Source organism: Sciurus vulgaris (assembly GCF_902686455.1).
Source record: "Sciurus vulgaris genome assembly, chromosome: 7".
In the NCBI taxonomy this organism is placed as follows: Eukaryota; Metazoa; Chordata; class Mammalia; order Rodentia; family Sciuridae; genus Sciurus; species Sciurus vulgaris.
The window spans coordinates 132,728,213-132,752,605 of NC_136467.1; the positions used below are offsets into that span (position 1 = coordinate 132,728,213).

At 36.7% G+C, this 24,393-nt stretch overlaps 1 protein-coding gene and 1 pseudogene across 2 annotated transcripts in view; one reads left to right on the plus strand and one right to left on the minus strand.

Annotated features, from left to right (window-relative positions):
- EXOC2 (exocyst complex component 2) overlaps positions 1-24,393 on the minus strand; it is a 219,401-nt gene that overhangs the window by 115,536 nt on the left and 79,472 nt on the right. The window contains 2 exon segments of the mRNA XM_079147307.1: positions 2,704-2,828; positions 19,096-19,221. Coding sequence (XP_079003433.1) covers positions 2,704-2,828; positions 19,096-19,221 — 251 coding nt within the window.
- On the plus strand, positions 10,743-13,449 carry LOC306665831 (mortality factor 4-like protein 1; annotated as a pseudogene). The gene has a single exon. The product of its transcript is annotated as a mortality factor 4-like protein 1 (transcript).

A 24,393-nucleotide genomic window follows, 5' to 3' on the forward strand; every position in this document is an offset into this window, starting at 1 on the left:
AAATGTTGTCTATCAGATCTGAAGTAGGTCATTTATTTTTCATCTACAAATATCTCATATTTTTACCATACATAGGTAACCTACAAGGGAGGAAAATATATTCCCTTTCACTAAAATACTTCAAATCAAAAGCTCTTAGAAACTTTATGACTAAAAAAGAGTCTAAATAAAACAAGTTACTGACTGTGTTGTGTGGTTCACATTTTGGAACTGATTCAAATGAGAGAAAAAACACTTGGCTAGAAACAAATAATATGGCTTACAATCCATTTCCTAAGGGACTAATTCTTCAGGTGAGTTAATCTACCTTGACATCATTCAATTCTAACTGTTTAGCACTCTAATTTTCTTTTGCTCTTTTCTTGGTGGTACTGCAAATCACATCCAGGGACCATATGCATGCTGTGCAAGTGTTCTTCCTCTGAGTCACAGTCTCAGCCCTGGCATATATTTTATTCCAAATAATAAGAACTCTTATTTATCTGCTAGACACTGTTATAAGCACTTTACTTACTTTAACTCACTGAATTCTCAAACCAGCCCTATGGAAGAAGACATAAAGAAGTAAAGGTCAAGGGCCGTAAGTGCGGGATGTTTCTGTTTATAACACTAGTGTTGTGAGAAGATCTTTGAAAACCATCTGTGAAAAGACATGGTATGGAAGCACCTAACCTCTCCTGTCCAAACAAATGAGCTAGTTTAGAGATGGAGCAGATTATGAAGAGAAAGCTGTACTGTGAGAGATACAGCTCTTCTCCACTGTGGCAGAGGACAAAGGGCCCAAAGCCTGTTCCCAGCACAGTGAGCTGCCCACAATTCAGCTGAGATCCATGGAAATACAAATCAATTTGTGAAACATATGAAAGCAGAGCACTCAGAAAACTTTTCTCAGCTGACCTGAAAAACTGAAGTTTTGCAGCAATAAGTGGCATTATATTTATGAAACCCCACTTTATTTTATAGGATTCCCTCTATTAGAGTTCACTCTTCAAGAGTTTTCCTATAACCAGGTGATACAAAAAAAGGAAGGAAATTGTTAATTATTGGTTTAATATTTAAAATTGCCCCTGTATAGTAATTATTACTGCTGAGTTCATTAAATAAAAATTGCATTGGTAAGTCATGCTTAAGAGATTGGTTTTATGGCACTAAGGACTTGGGTTTTCACGCACCACCATTTTTATGGTTTTCACAAATGAAGTAAATAACAGTCAATCATATTAAAAAAAAGAATCCTAGGGATCTAGTAGACAGAAAAGAGATCATGGGCAAGGAGTTTTAATATGCAAAGGGGAAAAAAAAAAAAAAAACCCTCCAGAGGATGATTTTATTTCTTTAACACCTGAGTGATTTATGCTCATGGTCAAAAGAGACTCAACAGAACCCTAGAGCATCCAGATACCCATCCACTTCTGTAACCACTTCAGATTGAGAAGGAGGGATCTAGAACATCAAAGATGTGACATCTTGTGGGAGGTTTTGTTTTTTGCCAAAAAAAAAAAGGTGTAGCTCTTGTTCATGTTTACTTTCCATGTTGCCAAGTTCAAAAGAAGTAGGAAATAGCCCCTACCTTCATGAAGACCCCCACACCTCTTACAGCTCTCCTGGGGCTATACAGAGTTCTTCCATTGAGACAAGAAACAGAACCATTTTCTCAATCCTACAGGTGGGCCCAGGTAGCAACTAGAGGCAAAGGATGTTAAGAGTATACATTCCAAGAAATGGAGACCTTTTGTGAAGTATCTGAGGTGAGATCATAAAGTGATAAGTCTGATTTCCAGGTGTAACACAAAAGTCAAGATCATTACTTTATGCTCATACTTTCCACACTACCAACTACTGATACTTCTCAACTCACAATGTCATTATGTACTGATAAACCCACCACATATTAGAAATATCCTAAGTTGAAAATGCATTTAACATATAATCTGTAGATATCATAACTTAGCAACACAGTAGAGTGTGGGCTGTTTTCCTGCTCACTGCTGCCACCCAGCATCACAAGAGATGATTACACCACATGTCCCTAGCTTGGGAAACAAAATTCAATGTGATGTCTCCATTGATGTTTATCACTTTCACACCATTGTAAAGTTGAACCATCATAAATCAGAGACATCTGTACATTGCAATTAAGACATGAAGTAAATGTGTAACTCATTAAAATGTAAAGGCTCATAAGAACTCAAGTAGGCTGAAACAATGGGGTTATGTGACATGATTTTTAAATTTGTTCCCATTAGGAAATTCTAGTTATGTGGATTATTTCAGAACTGTGTACAAGCTGCAAACCTTTTATTTTTGCTTTATTGTTTGTTCATAGTCTAACAGACACAATAATTTCATTCACAACTTGTTCTGACTGACATTATATTTGTATCTGAATCTTCGAAAATACTTCCATGTTCTTCTCAATTTTAGTTGCTTTCCTCATTTAATCCTTATAACCACTTGCTGAGAGGAATAATTACTATTCTCTTTTCAACAGATGAAGAAAGTGAGTCCTGGAACAATCAAGTAATTGGATCAATGTCATGTGGCCACCAAGTATCAGAGCTTTATGACACTTTTAAGTAAACCTTAGGATATTAAATAATACTTACAGGGGTCAGGCCTCTAAGGTTTCAAAATCTAAAATAAATATTAAGAACAGAAATTCACAGTGACTTAGCTCCACCTATAGTCAATTCCTTTACATACCTCACTGAAAAGGCTTCCATTAACATAGGAAATCCAGAGTTTCCAGAAGTTAGGCAGCTGACTTAAAACAAGCTTAGTTAATTTTTCAACAAATGCCACTCTGTAGGGAGTTTTGTATCTCCATGCTAAAGGAAAGAAGAATAAAATACTATGAATACTCTTTTGAATCAAGAATATAATGTATTTGAATATATGATTTTCTACCCACACCCACACCTAAAAATCAAATGCATAGGAGAAATAGCCTAATATGGGTAAAAACTTGTGTTGGCCCACTTTGGCTATGGAACTTTAGTGACACAGCAATATTTCTTAACTCACATCACACTCCAGAGCACAGTAGTCACCAAGGTCCCTACTTTTCTTGTTTCCCTCTGGTAATGAGAAGCACCCTCTAAAGCATTGCAGCCCGCATACGCAGAGGCCAGTATGACAGGTCAGGACATCAGCTGGGAGGGCTTCAGGAGAAGGGTACTTTGGCTCTTCAACCTTATCCTCAAAATAGTATAGTTGTCTTCAAAAAAGTCATGCCTTCAACCAACAAAGAAAGCCAAGGCAGGAGCTTGCTCTACCAACAATAATGAAACTCAAGGCTAATTACAACCCTTTTAGAAAAGTCATATACCCCAGACGGTGAAAATTCAGTCAAGAATCTAGTTTTCATAGAAGAGCACATTCAAGGAGGTGTTTCAAGATGGCGGACTAGAGGGTGGCTCCATTTCCTGTTGCTCCAGGACTCAGGATTGAAGAAGAGGAAATATTGAGAGACTTGGGACCAACTAAAAGCCGCCGGGTGAGTCTCTCCCATTGTGGAGGCGTCCCGGATGGGGCAGTCAACCCGGAACACAGGGAACTTTGTGAAGTAGAGCTGCCTGGCGAGACACGCCTCCCCCCACTGAAGCAGTGAACTCGGACCACTGGGAGCATCGTAGAGGAGGCTGCTCAGTGGTTGGACTCGGAGCAACCACCGGTGCTCCAGGCTGCTGCCCAGAGGAGGAGGAGGAGCATGGCGTGTCCCTTGGACTCGGAGTGACTGCAACAGGGCTAGGGCGGCTGCCCGAGGAGGAGGTGCGCAGTGAGTTGTTGGACTCAGAACAACCGCTCCTGAACACCCGGGGGGCAGCCCGGAGGAGGAGGAGGAGCATGGCGGGTCCTTTGGACTCAGAGTGATGCACCAGGGCTACGGACAATTGTCGGGAGGAGGAGGTGCGCAGTGAGTTGCTTGGACTCCTAGCGACCGCACCGGAACACAGTCGCTGGGACTCGGAGCGACTGTACGGGGCTCCAGGTGGCGGCTCAGAGGAGGGGCCGCACAGCCAGGCAATTAGGTGCAGAGCAGGGTCCCAGGACCTAGGCGGCTTCTTGGTGTGAAGAGCTGCACAGAGACAATGCTGAGGGGCGGAGCGAAGGTTCCAGGACTGCAGGCAGCTTTTGAGGAGGGGCAGCCTAAGGAGACTTGTCTGTGAAGGGTGAGTCTCCCAGACCAGGAGGTAGGGTCGCGGGCCCCTGGGAATGTTGCAGAGGAAGGCAGCCCAGCCCAGGCAGTAGTTGTGGATTCAGGGGAACCTCTAGGAGGGGAACTGACAAGTGAGACCTCCCCACCGGGTGAGTCTTCCCTGCCGGGTGAGGTTTTCCCACAAAAACGGTAAAACCAGAGACACAGGCCCAAACAGGCCTTGCCTCAGCCCTCAGCCTAGTTCCCCTTTGGATGACCATTGGTCAACAAGTGGAGGCACCTCTGCCCACTAGCAGGGAATATACCCCACTTGAAGGCCACCACCCCTAGAGAGGCAGCTTCCTTCTGGAGCACCGCATTATCAACTTCCTCCAAGACTTCAGGCTACTAAAGGTTAAGAGGGAATATACTAGAAATCTTCAGGGACATTATAAGTCAATAGAGGAAATCTGCAATATCTCAGCGGTCCACTGATCCCTGAACAATATGAGAAAACAAGGGAAAGAAAATGCCCCAAACAAAATCTAGATGTTACCATCAATAAAATCCAATGACAGCATGGCAGAAGAAATGACAGAAAGGGAGTTCAGAATGTACATAATTAAATGATCAGGGAAGCAAACGAGGAGATAAAAGAGTAAATGCACGCACTGAATAATGAGATGAAAGAGCAAATGCAGGCACTGAATGATTGCACCAATTGACAGTTAAAAGAGCAAATACAGGAAGCAAAGATCAGTTTCAATAAAGAGCTAGAGATATGTGAAAAAAAAAAAAAAACAAACAGAAATCCTTGAAATGAAGGAAACAATGAACCAATTAAGAACTCCATAGAAAGCACAACCAATAGGATAGAATATCTGGAAGACAGAACCTCAGATATTGAAGAGAAAAATATTTAACCTTGAAAACACCAGTTGAACAAACAGAGCATGATGGTTAAGAAATCATGAACAGAATATCCAGAACTTTGGGATATCATGAAAACGCCCAAATTTAAGAATTATTGGGATTGAGGAAGGCTTAGAGAAACAGACCAAAGGAATGAACAATCTAATGTTTTCAATGAAGTAATATCAGAAAATTTCCCAAATCTGAAGAATGAAATGGAAAATCAAGTACAAGAGGCTTATAGGACACCAAATACACAAAATTACAACAGACCCACCCAAGGCACATTATAATGAAAATACCTAACATACAAAATAAATACAGAATTTTAAAGGCTGTGAGAGAAAAGAACCAAATTACATTCAGGGGCGAAACCAATCGCATATCAGCAGATTTTTCAATCCAGACCCTAAAAGCTAGAAGGGCCTGGAACAACATTTTTTTGCAAAGGCCCTGAAAGCAAATGGATGCAAACCAAGAATCTTATACCCAGCAAAACTTACCTTCAAATTTGACGATGAAATAAAAATCCTTCCATGATAACACAAAAGCTAAAAGAATTTACAAAAAGAAAGCCAGCATTACAGAACATTCTCAGCAAAAATATTACATGAGGAAGAGATTGAAAACAATGATGCAAATCAGCATATGGGAGGAACCATCCTAAAAGGAATTGTCAATAAAGGAGGAAACAAGTTGTGTCAAACAAATAAATAAACAAAATTAAAAAATAAGAAAATGACTGGGAATACAAATCATATCTCAATAATAACCCTGAATGTTAATGGCCTGAACTCATCAATCAAAAGACATTGACTGGCAGGTTGGATTAAAAAGAAAGATCCAACAATATGTTGCCTGCAGAACTCACCTCATAGAAAAGATACCCATGACTAAAGGTTGAAAGGATAGGAAAAACATACCATGCACATGGACTCAGCAAAAAAGCTGGAGTATCCATCCTCATTTCAGATAATGTGGATGTCAAGCCAAAGTTAGTCAGAAGGACATTTCATACTTGCATAAAGGAAGCATAAATCAGCAAGACATAACAATCATAAAATCTATGCCCCAAACAGTGGCTCATCCATGTATGTCAAACAAATCCTTCTTAATTTCAGAAACCAACATAGACCAACACAATAATACTAGGTGATTTTAACACGCCTCTCTCACCACTGGACAGATCTTCCCAACAAAACTTGAACAAAGAAACCATAGATCTCAATAACACAATCAATAATCTAGACTTAACGGACATTTATAGAATATACCATCCAACCAAGAGCGAATACTTTCTTCTCAGCAGCACATGGATCTTTCTCTAAAATAGACCATATATTAATGCCACAAAGCTAATGTTAGCAAATACAAGAAGATAGAGACAGTACATTGTATTCTATCAGATCATAATGGATTGAAATTAGAAATGAAATGAAAGAGTAAAAAACAGAAACTACTCCACCACCTGGAGATTAAACAATATGCTATTATATGATGAATGGATAACAGAAGATATTAGGAAAGAAATTAAAAAATTCTTAGAGGTAAAACATCATATCAAAATCTCTGGGGACATTATGAAAGCAGTACTTAGAGGAAAAATTTATTTCATGGAGCGCATTCAATAAAAGAAGTAAAACTCAACAAATAAACGACCTAACACTATAGCTCAAAGCCCTAGAAAAAGAACAGACCAACACCAAAAGTAGTAGAAGACAGGAAATAGTTAAACTCAGAGCTGAAATCAACGAAATTGAAACAAAAGAAACAATACAAACAATTGACAAAATAATAGTTGGTTCTTCGAAAAATAAACAAAATGTAAACCCTTAGCCACACTAACAAAGAGAAGACGAGAAAAAACCCAAATCACTAAAATTCGGAATGAACAAGGAAATATCACAATAGACACGACTGAAATAAAAAACATAATTAGAAGCTATTTTGAAAATCTATACTCCAACAAAATAGAAAATTTCGAAGACATCAACAGGTTTCTAGAGACATATGAATTGCCTAAACTGAACGAGGGAGGACATACACAATTTAAATAGACCAATTTCAAGTAATGAAATAGAAGAAGTCATCAAAAGCCTACCAACAAAGAAAAGTCCAGGACCAGATGGGTTCTCAGCCGAGTTCCACAAAACCTTTAAAGAAGAGCTCATTCCAATACTTCTCAAAGTATTCCATGAAATAGAAGAGGAGGGAACCCTCCCAAAGTCATTCTATGAAGCCAATATTACTCTGATACCTAAACCAGACAGAGACACATCGAGGACAGAAAATTTCAGACCAATATCCTTAATGAACACCGACGCAAAAATTCTCAACAAAATTTTAGCAAATAAAAAAGCTCTACACCAAGAATACAAGTAATCCAATCAACAAATGGGCTAAGAAATGAACAGACACTTCACAGAAGAAGATGTACAAGCAATCAACAGATATATGAAAAAATGTTCAACATCTCTAGTAATAAGAGAAATGCAATCAAAACTACCCTAAGATTTCATCTCACCCAATTAGGAATGGCGATTATCAAGAACACAAGCAAACAATAGGTGTTGGTGAGGATGTGGGGAAAAAGGTATACTCATACATTGCTGGTGGGGTTGCAAATTAATGCAGCCACTCTGGAAAGCAGTATGGAGATTCCTCAGAAAGCTTGGAATGGAACCACCACTTGACCCAGCTATCCCACTCCTTGGCCTATACCCAAAGACTTAAAATCAGCATACTACAGAGATACAGCCATATCAATGTTCATAGCTGCTCAATTCACAATAGATGCCAGTTTGTGGAACCAACCTACATGCCTTTCAGTTAATGAATGGATAAAGAAACTGTGGCATATATATACAATGGAATATTACTCGGCCATGAAGAATGATAAAATTATGGCATTTGCAGGCAAATGGATGAAATTGGAGGATATCATGCTAAGTGAGATAAGCCAATCTCAAAAAACTAAAGGACAAATGATATCGCTGATAAGCGGATGAGGACATATAATGGGGAGTGGGAGGGGTTAACGTTAGGGTTAGGATTAGGTTTAGGGTTAGGGATAAGGAGGGTGGTAAGAATGGAGGAAGGAAGGACTGTATAGAGGGAAAAGAGGGGTGGAAGGGGTTAGGGGGGGAAGGGAAAAAAATAACAGAATGAATCAAACAACATTGACCTATGTAAATTTATGATTTTTAATAAAAAAAAAAATTTAGCAAATCACATACAGAAACATATTAAAAAGATAGTGCACCATGATGAAGTGGGTTTCATCCCAGGGATGCAAGGCTGGTTCAACATCAGGAAATCAATAAATGTAATTCACCATATCAATAGACTTAAAGTCAAGAATCACATGATTATTTCAATACATGCAGAAAAAGCATTTGATAAAATACAGCACTCCTTCATGCTCAAAACACTAGAAAAAATAGGGGTAATGGGAACATTCCTTAACATTGTAAAGATCATCTACGCTAAGCCCATGGCTAATATCATTCTAAATGGTGAAAAACTGAAAGCATTCCCCCTAAAAACTGGAACAAGGCAGGGATGCCCTCTTTCACCATTTCTGTTCAACATCATCCTTGAAACTCTAGCCAGAGCAATTAGACAAACCAAAGAAATTAAAGGGATACGAATAGGAAAAGAAGAACTCAAACTATCCCTATTTCCTGATGATATGATTATATACTTAGAGGAACCAGGAAATTCCACCAGAAAACTTTTAGAACTCATAAGTGAATTCAGTAAAGTAGCGGGATATAAGATCAATGCACATAAATCTAATGCATTTTTATACATAAGTGATGAATCTTTGGAAAGAATAATTAGGAAAACTACCCCATTCACAATAGCCTCGAAAAAAATAAAATACTTGGGAATCAATCTCACAAAAGAGTTGAAAGACTCTACAATGAGAACTGCAGAACACTAAGAAAGAAATTAAAGAAAACCTTAAAGGATGGAAAGATGTTCCCATGTTCTTGGATAGGCAGAATTAATATTGTCAAAATGGCCATACTACCAAAAGTGCTATACAGATTCAATGCAATTCCAATTAAAATCCCAATGATGTACCTTACAGAAATAGAACAAGCAATTATGAAATTCATCTGGAAGAATAAGAAACCCAGAATAGTTAAAGCAATCCTCAGTAGAAAGAGTGAAGCAGGGGGTATATCAATACCAGATCTTCAACTCTACTACAAAGCAATAGTAACAAAAATGGCATGGTATTGGTACCAAAATAGAAAGGTAGATTAATGGTACAGAATAGAGGACACGGACACAAACCCAAATATATACAATTTTCTCATACTAGACAAAGGTGCCAAAAATATGCAATGGAGAAAAGATAGCCTCTTCAACAAATGGTGCTGGGAAAACTGGAAATGCATATGCAACAGAATGACACTAAACCCATCTCTCTCACTGTGCACATAACTAAACTCAAAATGGATTAAGAACCTCGGAGTCAGACCAAAGACCCTGCAGATTATAGAAGAAAAAGTAGGTCCAGATCTTCAAAATGTCGTCTTAGGACCAGACTTCCTCAACAGGACTCCCATAGCACAAGAAATAAAAGCAAGAATCAATAACTTGGATAGATTCGAACTAAAACGCTTTCTCTCAGCAAAGGAAACTATCAGCAATACAAAGAAAGAGTCTACAGAGTGGGAGAAATCTTTGCCCAATCATACTTCAGATAGAGCACTAATCTCAGAATCTATAAAGAACTCAAAAACCTCTACACCGAGAATGCAAATAACTCAATCTGCAAATATCCCAATCGACAAATGGCCTAAGGAAATGAACAGACACTTCACAGAAGATCTACAAGCAATCAACAAACATATGGAAAAATGTTCAACATCTCTAGTAATAAGAGAAATGCAAATCAAAACCACCCTAAGATTCCATCTCACCCCAATTAGAATGGCGATTATCAAGAATATAAGCAACAACAGGTGTTGGCGAGGATGTGGGGAAAATGGTACACTCAAACATTGCTGGTGGGTTTGCAAATTAGTGCAGCCACTCTGGAAAGCAGTGAGGAGATTCCTTAGAAAACTTAGAATGGAACCACCATTTGACCCAGCTATCCCACTCCTTGGCCTATACCCAAAGGACTTAAAATCAGCATACTACAGAGATATAGCCACATAAATGTTCATAGCTGCTCAATTCACAATAGCTGCCAGATTGTGGAACCAACCTAGATGTCCTTCAATTAATGAATGGATAAAGAAACTGTGGTATATATATATATATATATATATATATATATATATACACACACACACACAATGGAATATTACTCGGCCATAAAGAATGATAAAATTATGGGATGAATATCATGCTATTTGAGATAAGCAATCTCAAAAAACCAAAGGACGAATGATCTCACTGATAAGTGGATGATGACACATAATGGGGGGTGGGAGGAGTTAGTGTTAGGGTTAGAGTTAGGGTTAGGGAGGGGGGCAAGAATGGAGGAAGGAAGGACTGTATAGAGGGAAAAGAGGGGTGGGAGGGGTGGGGGGAAGGGAAAAAATAACAGAATGAATCAAACTACATTACCCTATGTAAATTTATGATTACACAAATGGTATGCCTTTACTCCATGTACAGAGAAACAACATGTATCCCATTTGTTCACAATAAAAAAAAGAAAAAAAAAAAAGAAGAGCACATTCAAGTGCAATAACTGAATGAATAATTCCTTCCACAACACAGAAATTCAAGAGAAAAAACGTATTGAAACCTCTTTGGTTCTATATTATTTAATACAGTTTTAGCAGTAACTGGGAAATAAAGCCTTAGAGTTCTGTGGGGAAAAATAAGTTTTTGGGAATAAAAACAAACATAGAGAAATTGGGCCTAGGATATAGAGCTGGCTGTGCCTGATAGTGTGTCTGACACGAAGTTGGGTGGGGTAGAGAGTAGGGGGCGGTAGTCATCGGTGGTGGGGAGAAGGAGGAGGTGGTGAATCACTTATAAATGGCACCCAAACAGGACCCAAAACCGAAATTCCAGGAGGGTGAGCGAGTACTGTGTTTTCATGGGCCTCTCCTTTATGAAGCAAAGTGTGTTAAAGTTGCCATAAAGGACAAACAAGTGAAATACTTTATACATTACAGTGGTTGGAATAAAAATTGGGATGAATGGGTCCAGAGAGCAGAGTACTCAAGTATGTGGACACCAATCTGCAGAAACAGCAAGAACTCCACAGAGCCAATCAGGAGCAGTATGCAGAGGGGAAGATGAGAGGGGCTGCTCCAGAAAGAAGACATCTGGTCTGCAACAGAAAAACATTGAAGTGAGAACAAACAGAAAACACCTGGAAATGGAGATGGTGGCAGTACCAATGAGACACCTCATGTCCTCGGAAGAAAAGGGCCCGGGTAGATCCTACTGTTGAAAATGAAGAAACATTCATGACCAGAGTTGAAGTCAAAGTAAAGACTCCTGAAGAACTAAAACCATGGCTTGCTGAGGACTGGGATTTAATTACCAGACAAAAACAGCTGTTTTATCTTCCTGCCAAGAAGAATGTGGATTCATTCTAGAGGATCATGCAAATTACAAGAAACCTCCAGGAAACACAGATACTAAGGAGTATGCTGTTAATGAAGTTGTGGCAGGAATAAAAGAGTACTTCAACGTAATGTTGGGCACTCAACTGCTCTACAAATTTGAGAAATCACAGTATGCTGAAATCCTTGCAGATCATCCTGATGCACCCATGTCCCAGGTGTATGGAGCACCACATCTACTGAGATTATTTGTAGGAATTGGAGCAATGCTGGCCTATACTCCTCTGGATGAGAAGAGTCTTGCTTTATTACTGAATGATCTTCACAGTTTCCTCAAGTACCTGGTAAAGAACTCTGCAACTTTGTTTAGTTCCAGTGATTATGAAGTGGCCTCTCCTGAATACCATCGGAAAGCAGTGTGAGGAGGCGCTCTTTGCTCACTTGTGTTTGGATCTCTGTAAACACACTTTTGTTCTTAGTTCTTCTCTTGTACAAATGATGTACTTTGAAGATGTTAGTGTATGACAGAACTGATGTTTGTTTTCTGTTTGAATTTAAACAGAGAAAATAAATGGGGTCACTGTTCCTCTTCCTTTTTTTTTTTTCTTAATTTCATTTCAAAGTTGCTACCAGTGTATTCAATGATGGACAACAGAGAGACATGCTGTAGAGTGTTTGCCTAGTTGACAAAGCTGCTTTTGAATGCTGGTGGTTCCATTCCTTTGACACTATGCACTTTTATAATATGTGTTGATGCTATATGACAAAATGCTCTGATTCCTAGTGCCAAAGTTTCAATTCAGTGTATATAACTGAACACACTCATCCATTTGTGCTCCTTTTTCTTTTTTTTAATGGTGCTTAAAGTAAAGAGCTCATCCTTCACAAGTCATCAGTGTTGTTCCTTAGGCATTATATCTTTGCTCAAATTGTTGAAGAATGGTGGCTTGTTTCATGGTTTTTGTATTTGAGTCTTATGCATATTTTAACATGATAGACGCAACGCATGTATAGCTAGTTTTCTGGAAAAGTCAATCTTTTAGGAATTGTTTTTCAAATATTCAATAAATTTTTTCTTTAAATTTCAAAAAGCAAAAAAACAAAAACAAAAAAAAAGTAGAAATTTAGGCATCTGTAGTGATTTTCAGGCTCCCCCTTTCTTTAACACAGGGATTTCTTTGTGGTTACTTGACTCAGGATTCCTTCCTGTCTCCCTTGCTCCTAAACTACTCCTTGGCTGCTCACATGGAAGCTACTGCAAGCTCCCACAAAGTCCTCCACTTAGTCCCAGTTCACAGAGATTATCAGAAATGCTGGACAGGGGGTGGAGGGAAGTTAAGATCTAACTGTTATTTAGCAACCTCAAAGACAGGTCAGCCTCCAACTAGGATTTCCATTAACTCCATGATCAACCACTAACTTCCTTTTAAAATATCCCTAGGCAAAAAGTGCTGTTCTTGTTGGTGTTCCAGGGAGGGAGGTGTAAACTGTATGTATTTTAAAATGTCTGATAATATATGGCTAGAAAATAAAACTTAAATGATACACAGTGGAAAGTATACTGCCTGTCACCACCCCCATTTGTCCAGTCCTCAGTTCAGCTGTAAGAAACCACTGTTACAAGTAACTTGTGAATCTTTGCTAAAAGCTTTTCGTATATGCAAATATAAATATGTGCTCTCTGTCTCCCAACTGCCACTTTAAAGAAGTTTTTTTTTGGGGGGATTACACAAATGAAAGCATACTAAATATACTCTTTTGATGCTTGGCTTTTTTCATTTAACAAATGATTCCTATCTTCCACATTCATACTTAACATGTTCCTCCTTTTTCTTCCCATAGATACAGAAGACACAGTATCTAATATTAGAAGTACTCTAAGGAGCAAATTATCTTCTAAGAGAAAAGACTGTTTTCACTCTTTTGCAGTTAAAACTAATGCTTTAACCAATAACTGTATGCCTACATCATTTGGTATATGTGCCTGTACAGAATAAACTCCATTATAAGAACAGCTGGGTCAATGAGTACATGCAGTTGTAATTCTGAGAAATATTACTGAATTTCATTCTAAAGGGGTTATTATGTACACTTTATCAAGCACACATGAAAGTAGAAGCTTCATTATAACCTCATCAACAAACAAACCGAGCACACAAAACCCAAAACAATAAAAGTTTGGGGTTTTTGCCAAACTGGTATTTCACAACAGTATTACACTGCCTTTTATTACTATTATTATGAATGAGGTTAGTACCTATTCATATGCTTCCAAATCACTGAAACTTCCTTTTTGCTGCTTTTGGGGTCTTTTTTTCCTCTTAGGCCCTCTGTTTATGTTGTGGGGGCAAGTTCTAAACTCATTTTTTACAAGAATGAAAAACATGATTCTTTAGTTAAGGGCACATTGTAAACTTTTACTTGGTCAATATTTATTGATGATCCACTGTGTGCTTATCACATGGTTGTACCCAAGATCTGTCTAAACTGTTCACCACTAATGCTGAACAAGCTCTACTTAGTTTTACAATCTAAGAGAACAGTCAATTCAGAACATCACAATAGCAATGTAAGGCAAGTCTAAGGTGTCAAAATATAGCTTTTGTCTCTTGATAGAGTTGGTACAGATTCTTTTTCCCAGAAAGTAATTGATGGACTATTTTCCAAAGGCAGGCATCATGCCAGGGCCAGGTGTGTTCTAAGTCTAATAAGGTAAAAAACAGGAGAAGAAAATCTAAAAGTTGAAGCACTGAAAGATTTTCATTATATGGTAACAAATAAGTATAGTATCTTTCACAAGAACAATGTTTCCAAATATCTGGGTTCCTCTATGCAGCCAAATCTATCAATATTTCATACCCGCCACCAACACTACCCTCCCCCTCACTGTGAGAAACCCATCTGCACCTTTATCTCACCATAGTCTTTGTAGGGCTAATTTGCTGGGGAATTAAAGTGAAGTCATCCAAAGTAGAACTCATTGAACCTGTACCAGATCTTTCTGTGGTCTGTCCTGGCTCACTGCCTATATATATACACACTCTGCATATAGATAACAATGTAGGGATCTATATTTATGCATGTCTATACTCTATAAGTTTAAAAAGCAGTTCTTCATGAAGATTATGCCCCAAAACCAGAGGGAAAAAAAAAAAAATGAGGGGATTTTATCTTTTGTGTTTGTTTATTGATTTTAAATTTTTTAAAAATTTTTGGGGTACCAGGGATTGAACTCAGGGGCACTCAACCACTGAGCCCCATCCCCAGCAAACGAAAAAAAGAAATATGTCCTATAAACATATAAAAGGGATAATATTCTCAAATAAAATTAGTTTTTACCAATCTTGATGAAAAATATTCAATCTATCTAAATGAGTTATCTAAATATTAGGTAAATATCTTTAAAATTCCTAAAGGCAACAAAGATGGACACTATATGTATGGAAAAAAATGCATTTTTATGCATAAGTGAGAATCTTCAGAAAGAGAAGTTAGGAGAACTACCCCATTCACGATAGCCTCAAAAAAAAAAAATAAAATACTTGGGAATCAATCTCACAAAAGAGGTGAAAGACCTCTACAATGAGAACTACAGAACACTAAAGAAAGAAATTAAAGAAAACCTTAGAAGATGGAAAGATCTCCCATGTTCTTGGATAAGCAGAATTAATATTGTCAAAATGGCCATACTACCGAAAGTGCTATACAGATTCAATGCAATTCCAATTAAAATCCCACAGAAATAGGGCATGCAATCAAGAAATTCATCTGGAAGAATAAGAAACCCAGAATAACTAAAGCAATCCTTAGCAGGAAGAGTGAAGCAGGGGTATCACAATACCAGACCTTCAACTATACTACAAAGCAATAGTAACAAAAATGGCATGGTATTGGCACCAAAACAGACAGATAGATCAATGGTACAGAATAGAGGACACAGACACAAACCCAAATAAATACAGTTTTCTCATACTAGACAAAGGTGCCAAAAATATGCAATGGAGAAAAGATAGCTTCTTCAACAAATGGTGCTGGGAAAACTGGAAATGCATATGCAGCAGAATGAAACTAAACCCCTATCTCTCAACCTGCACAAAACTGAACTCAAAATGGACCATGGACCTCGAAATCAGACCAGAGACCCTGCATCTTAAGAAAAAGTAGGTCCAAATCTTCAACATGTCGCCTTAGGATCAGACTTCCTTAACAGGACTCCCATAACACAAAAAATAAAAGCAAGACTCAATAACTTGGATAGATTCAAACTAAAAAGCTTTCTCTCAGCAAAGGAAACTATCAGCAATGCGAAGAGAGAGCCTACAGAGTGGGAGAAAATCTTTGTCACTCATACTTCAGATAGAGCACTAATCTTCAGAATATATAAAGAACTCAAAAATCTCTACACCAAGAATACAAATAACCCAATCAACAAATGGGCTAAGGAAATGAACAGATACTTCACAGAAGAAGAGCTACAAGCAATATATGAAAAAACATTCAACATCTCTAGTAATAAGAGAAATGCAAATCAAAACTACCCTAAGATTCCATCTCACCCCAATTAGAATGGCGATTATCAAGAATACTAGCAACAACAGATGTTGGCAAGGATGTGGAGAAAATGATACACTCATACATTGCTGGTGGGGTTGCAAATTAGTGCAGCCACTCTGGAAAGCAGTGTGGAGATTCCTTAGAAAACTTGGAATGGACCCTCCATTTGACCCAGCTATCCCACTCCTTGGCCTATACCCAAAGGACTTAAAATCAGTATACTACAGTGATGCAGCCACATCAATGTTCATAGCTGCTCAATTCACAAAAGCCAGATTGTGGAACCAACCTAGATGTCCTTCAATTGATGAATGGATAAAGAAACTGTGATATATATATATATGCACACACACACACACAATGGAATATTACTCAGCCATAAAGAATGATAAAATTATGGCATTTGCAGGCAAATGGATGAAATTGGAGAATATCATGCTAAGTGAGATAAGCCAATCTCAAAAAACCAAAGGACGAATGATCTTGCTGATAAGTGGATGATGACACATAATGGGGGGTAAGAGGGAGGCAAGAATGGAGGAAGGAGGGACTATATAGAGGGAAAAATGGAGTGGGAGGGGTGGGGGAAAGGGAAAAATAACAGAATGAATCAACACCATTACCCTATGTAAATGTATGATTACACAAATGGTATGCCTCTACTTCGTGTACAGAAAAACAAGTTGTACCCCATTTGTTTAAAATTAAAAAACAATTAAAAAAAAATAGCAAAACATAGCAAACCAATTCCAAAAGATTCCTTGGACTAAATCTTTCTATGGCAGATTAACTAGTGAAAGTATTTTGCTAAACTTCACACAGGGGATAAATGTTAGGATAGCTAATAAACGATGTTGCTGGACAGTCACAGGGAGTGGGAATTCTGCCATCATTTAATACACTAGCTGGCACTCAGTCACCAAGTTCTCAGAAAATAGCACAGTTCCTGCAGCCTCCTGCCCTGTGACAGAGAACGATTCTTAGCATTATGTTTTATTTCAGCTTCTCATTACCTGTAAATTCTTCTTATGTACATGTATATATAATAGAGTCCTTTCTTCCCCATCCCTTCTAAGTCAACTTCACCCAAATTCTGATCATCATCACTGAATAATAATTTGGATTTTCTTTTCTTACTGAACTAACAAGTCTTTGTTAAAAGTCACATGATATATGACTATCAGAATAACATCAGGAGTAATTTCCTAAGAATTAAAGAAAGGAACTAAAAGGATATGGCATGAACATCCTTTTTTTTTTTTTTTTTTCCCAAAAGAAATCACAAAACATGTAGGTTCATGAATCTTGCTTTGATCACAAAGTTGAGAAAGAACCTATTCAGAGGCTGGGGATATAGCTCAATCAGTATTGTCTCACATGCACAAGGCCCTGGGTTCAATCACCAGTACCACAAAAACAAAAACAAAAACAAAACAAACAAAAAAAAACCTATTCAAACTTATTCATATCCATGGTTTACTATAAGCAATCTTTCATAATGCTACAATTTCAAGTGATAACTTTAAGGAAATTAAACTTGATTTCTCAAAGAAATCAATTTCTAGCCATGCTGGAGTAACAAGATTTGAACTTAACCTCCAGTCATAAGTAACCAGACCAGGGTGAGGGCAGCGGACCTCTATGAACTAACTGTTTTCAGCACTGACAGCAGCAACACAGGTCTGTGTTCCCTGAGGTGGGAATACATGTAGTGAGCCCATCATCAGTGAGTCTTTCTGCCTACAGAAAATTTCTGGAACACAGAGGCAAAGGAGGAGGAATCAAAACAAAGCTTGGTGGATTAAGTTGTAGAACAAAGTTTAAGGAGGTCAGGGTAACTAGAAATTGTAGGGAAGAGTTCAGGAAAGAAAGGGGCTAGGTATTCAAAAAAAAAAAAAAACTTCATATCTGAATGGGAATTCTCTTAAGTTTTTTGCTCAGGCTGGTCATGTATATATGGAGTGATACTTCACAAAGCCAGGCAAAGAAACATCAGGAAATAATAAGCTCAAAAATTCCAAGAAATCAAACAGGGCTTGATGGACTGAACTGATCTTAACTGAACCTGCCTGGCTAGCCTTCTTTAAAAGAAGACAACAAAACCCAGACACTCAACACGGAACATTCAGTGTGTGAGAAACAACAACAACAAAATCATTACAACAACAATAAAAATCATTAGAAATATCCAAAAGCAAGGAAATGGGAACCATAACTAGAAGTCAGAAGAAAAATTAGTTGATAGTAATAGATCTAGAAATTATACACATGATAAAATTAATAGATATTAACAGATAACTTCATACTATATCTATAACATATATTATACTATCTATAATATATTCATATTATAATATGTTGAAGATACAACTATCTTCAAATACTTAAGGGAAAACATGAAAATAACAAAGAAAGGGAAGACATTAAAAAGACCAGCTAGGGGTGTAGCTCAGTGGTAGGGCATATGCTTAGCCCTGGGTTCAATTTACAGCAAAAACACAAAAACAAACAAAAATGGAATTTGCACAGATGAAAAATACAGCACATGACATTTTAAGGTTTAACATTAATTAAAATGATCAGAAAAGTTGGGCTGGAATAATACTTGCTGCTGGGTTCAATCCACAGTACCACCAAAAAGTGGGAAGAAAAAAAGGTCAGAAAAGTTGAAAGTTGAAATTGACTCTATCTTATCTATAATGAAGTACTGAGTGAGTGAACCACAAGGAAAGGAAAAAACAAAAACAAAGAGCCTTAGCAATTAAGTTTAATTACTTCATAATTAGTAAGCACAAGAGATGAGAGTTGATAATACCTAGCACCAGTAACATCACTAAATCACGAAATTTCCAAGAGAAGGAAGAAAGTTTGAAATCACATGAGTGTAAATTTGAAAGACCAAAAATATGTGTGTGTTGGGGAGGGAAGAGGGTGGATACCTACTATCATCTCGACCAGACTGAAAGCTGCTGCCCCTCTTCAGTGATGCTGTCTGACTGAGGTGGCCCAACACAGAGGGTCGAATGTCATTATCCAGATCCAACATGGGACTGTGCAGGCCGGGGTTACCTGGAAGAGAGAGGTGGTATTCCCATATATTCTATATATTCTTACTTCATTGACTTAATACACTGCTTCTCGGAGGCTATTTCTTGCTCAGTTATTCCACTCTTCAAATAAAGTATTTGCTAAGTAAACTAAAAAATATTTTCTCTAAATAGCTTTCAAAAATCATTCCCATTATGACACATTTGGAAGATTTGAGCTATCATTTTGAAACCATGTGGTAGAAACTTATGTATCATTTTAGATGGCAAACATAAAAACTGGGTAGGTAATTATATAAACATTATAATTAGAAGGATAAATCACTTTTTTACAAAACAACTCACTGACACTTGGAAAGGAAGTCATGGAGGCCTGACTAATTTTTACACCATGAATCTTCTCTGACTTCTTTACAATTTATATTTAGATCTCCAAATCTCATCCTTTCTTTCTTTGGGATATGGGATTTAATTCCATTTCTATTCCTGATACAGGCCACCTAATTTGGATCCTTTTTTATTTTTTTATTTTTATTTTTATATATTTATTTATTTTTCTGCATCCTTTTTAATCTCACACTGCTAATATTCCAGAAACTGAACATTCTGCTACTGTCAAAATTTTTTCTTTCTTTTCCTAGATTAATTTACACACAAAAATACTGTTTTCTTGATTCTCTTCCCAGAAGTCTTCCAGAAACCCTCAGGATAAAAAGGCTCACCAGTTTTTTCCATTCCAAATTATCCTGAGAATCGGGAAATAATTTTTCTAAAATGGATCTCAAGAATTATAGGAAAGGTACCCCCATGATACTAAGAGAGTCTGTAAAGACATTGATTTTAAGTGGTAAATTGTGCTTTGTTGCTCTGTAGAGGACCCTATAAAAACCACTTTGAACTCTATAGTGGAGAATTCAAAAATCTCCAAAATAAACAGAATTCAATGAGCATTAGAGTATTTACTATCCATAGGACAAAAATTTTAAAATAGTTTAGGAGCTGGGGATGTTGCTCAATGTTTGAGCACTTGTGGGTACTTGCCCTAAAATGCATGAAGCCTTGGGTTTGATCCCCAGTGCTGAAAAACAAAAACAGAACAAAAGCACCTTACATTTTCTTGCCTTATTTACTATCCTCTCCAACTTGAAAGGCCTTACTCATGTTTCCTCTTCATCCATTTAGACCCTTGTCCTTAAAGATTCATCTTAAATTACAGTTACTGCATAGTCACCTCTAACTGTAACAGGTAAAAGGGTAATCTATCTTCTTTACCCTCTGACAGCAGTCAATCAGAATGTACACAATTTATCAACTTCACATTCTACCTTCTGTTCATTAATTATATGTTGCCCAGTCCCAAACCAGACCATTGGGTTCTTAGGAATAAGAACTAAATATTATATCTCCATATTGCCATAGTCATTGACCTTCCACAAATAACACCCTCGACATATAATGAGTGGTGAATTTCAAACTACTTACTGAAAATTGTATTCCTTGTTCTATATAGCTTAAAAATTTGTGGATTTATGTTCAGGTCAGGTGCTAAAGATATAACACATTTATAAATAAAATAATTTACCATTTTAGTAAGGTGATTCCCTTATCTTAATAAGAGAACAAGGTGATGATTTTATGTCACCAATGCCAGCTATTCAATTACATTCAACAAGTTATTTATTGGGCTCATCCTATGTGCCAGGAATCACAGGTCCTGGGAAAAGGTGATAAATAAGAGATGGGGGGCCTTGCTCTCAAGGACTTTACCTTATGAAGGTGGAGGTAAAAAATTGACCAGTAAATAAAAAATAAAAAACTAGTAAGAGTGCTATGCAGAGAATCTAAAGGAGTAATGGAGCAGAGTGATCGGGTGATCAGAGAAACCCTGATTTCACGAGCACTTGCTATCATGAGCCATTGTACATGGTACAGAACCAGCTAAATGCTACCTGGAAGGTTCTACAGAAATAGAAATTAAGTCATTTGGACAGATTTTTAGTGGGATACAAGTTTTTGAAGACTATTTTTGGACTACTGTGTTAGATATATACCTAATTTGGAAAATATTACATCTCACACAAAGGTTATATAATTCAAAATGTTCAAACAAACAAAAAAAAAGGCATGTGATGCAGAGTTTAAAAACATACAGTATTTTTGTAATTGATTTTTTTCTATATTAAATAGAAAGTTTAAGGAAATTTTAATGATTTATGACATTTTACTTTTAAGTTTATATAGTTAACACTATTAATAGAATTCAGGAAATTAATATCAAAATATTAATTTTCTGACACTTTAAAAGGAAACTCAAAAGAGGGATCTCAAACAGCATCACATTAAACATATAAATTTTTATTTTGTATTTAAAAATATATATTAAAAAGTATAAGAGAATGCTTTAATTTAAAATGTTACTTTTGCAGGTTCCAGGACTATAAATTTATGACAAAGAAGTCAAATCCTTCCTAGTTTCCTGAAAAACATGCTATATAACATTTTACAAATAATGTAATTATCATTGCTTAAATAGATCCTCAGAAAATGTTTCTCCCCATAACTGATATTTTGACAACCTTAATTTAAATGTTTAATATTATATCATTTATGTAGTTTAAGTAAGTCTTGAATTTTGAAACTGTTAAAAGACTGATTTACGTTTTCCTTTAATAACAGAAACTGTGTTAAGAATATGCTTTTGTTCTATTAGAAACCACACCATCAGTTTTCTGTGATACCGGAGAAAGAACATTAAACTAATTTCTTAACTGATAGCTCAGCATTACTAGCAAGTATAATAGCACTGCATTCCCCCAGAGGACAAGTCAGCATCTGGAACATATTTGTAAGACTTATTTATGCTGAGTAACCAGAAGGTAGCGCTGCACCATTGCACCTAAATGCATAAGCCTTGCAAACCAAGTGGTAGGCACAGACATAGACGTGCCATTTCTCTCCCTAACATTGACTTCTTTTCTCTGTCAAAAAAGAAGAAGAGAAAAGAGAAGAGAGAAAAGGAGAAGGAGGAGGAGGAGGAAAGAAGAAAATGAAAGAAGAAAGAACATAAAGAATAAGAACTTATAATGCATTATTGTACAGGGAATTAGAAGAATTGTGCTTTGAAGAAAAATTGATGCAAACATTTTAAATATCATTTGTTACAAATTATTTACTATCAAGTGTTCAAACAATATTTGAGGATTATGACACTTCTTTTCAACAAACTACATGACTCGGTATTTTTATCTCACAAAATTATTACAAATATTAAGTGGTTTTGACAATAAATAAGCATTACTATAAAAGAACAAGGTGAAAAAAACAAAATTTTTGTAAAATATAAAATCGCAAAGGCTTTAAAATATTTCACAAGAGCCTGGCATGGGGGCACAGGCCTATAATACCAACAGCTCTGTAGGCTAAGGCAGGAGGATCAGATTGCAGGTAAGCCAGCCTCAGCAACTTAGCAGGACCTTGTCTCAAAATAAAAAAGTAAAAAGGGGTAGGATGTGGCTCAGGGTTAAGCGCCCCTGAGTTCAATCGCAGACCACAAAAAAAAAATTTTTAATTAAATATTTCACAAGAAATTAGCCTATTTCACCTTGCTTGTTTTACCTTACAATATGATAGCAATGTGTTTAAGAGAAACATATACACAATATAAAGCATATGGTTGTAAGAGTATCATATGCAACTAAAAATAATGTTATTTTTTGTATTTTCCCTGGAGACCTGAATCTTCTTCCCATTGACAGTGTTCAACTATATCCATACTACTTCAATTTTTCATTAGAATGCTTATTTGCAATAGAACCTTGTGTAGGTGACTGAAGATAAAGTTTTTGTAAAAGTGGGTTTGACTTTCCTTTTCAAACTAATACTTCATTAATATGAAATTTGAAGGGTAATTTGTTTTCTTGGCAGTAAATTCATCTACTATTTTTTTTAACAGAAAAACAAAAACTATTTTTTCTTCAGTGCTAGGGATCAAACCTAAGGGTCTCACATATACTAGACAAGTGCTCTACCACTGTCTATAGCTCTACCAAGTGCTATACATCCCATCAGATGAAAACTTTAAAGACTTTGTCAAATAGAAAGTTATTACTTTTACCCTTAATGAAAATGTTTATGTTATGTCCTCATTTGAGCCAATACTAATTGTTCCCTACATAAGAAAGTAAGGCAGGGATTAATTCTATGAAGAAGTCTCACGGCTATATAGTTGGTGTGGGGTTCTAGAGCACTTAGTCACAGGCCAGTGCTGCAAAACATACCTACAAAAATTAGTGCTTTAAACCATGCATTTTGGAAAAGCTTCTTTAGCAATAAATTCTGATCCTAAGATTCAAAGTTTGAATATGAAATTTTAGATCACCAATAAGAACAAAAACAGAAAAAAATGCTTATTCTGCTCACTATTCCTACATCTAGGAAACTGATCACTGATCACTGGTGTCATCTAATAGTGTAAAAAGTTTGCCTCTACACCTAGAGCAAATGAGAAATTAAAAGGAAATTATATCACACAAATATTAAAGGCAATAAAAACTTAATTAGAATTCTATGATTTTTTTTATGGATTTCAGAGCTTGGCTAATTCTAAAGACACTAAGCACAGTAACCAGTAAGTTATTCTCAAATGCATAAATGTAAAATCAAAAGTACTCACTGCAGTCTGTCAAAATTATCTGAGAAATAATAACTATGGGTCAAGACTACTCTGGAGTAATTTCAAATAGGCATAAAACCCTATGGCATGAGAAATTTTCATATAGCATTTCTAGTTCTAAAATCTTACAATGTAGTATTTATAAGAAAAATGGTACAAACAAAATTCTAGACGTGTTCTTACGGTCTGGCTCTATCTTTTAACTTCCACAACTAGTGTTAGAATAGTTACGATTTTACCAATATAAACGATCCATCTCATCTACAAATGGAAGAAAAAAATCCTTTAAATAATTAAGATTAACACATAGACACACAAACTATACTTGGTAATTAATGGCAATTAAGAGTCAATCTAATTTCTCCAGTTAAGTAAGTTTCTATAACATATGATAGCAACATTCTCAAAAGGATTCTCGGGTTGTGGATGTAGCCCAGTGGTAGAGTGCTTGCTTCACATGTGTAAGATCCTGGTTCAATGTCCAATAAAGGGGGGGGGGGAATATACACACACACACACACA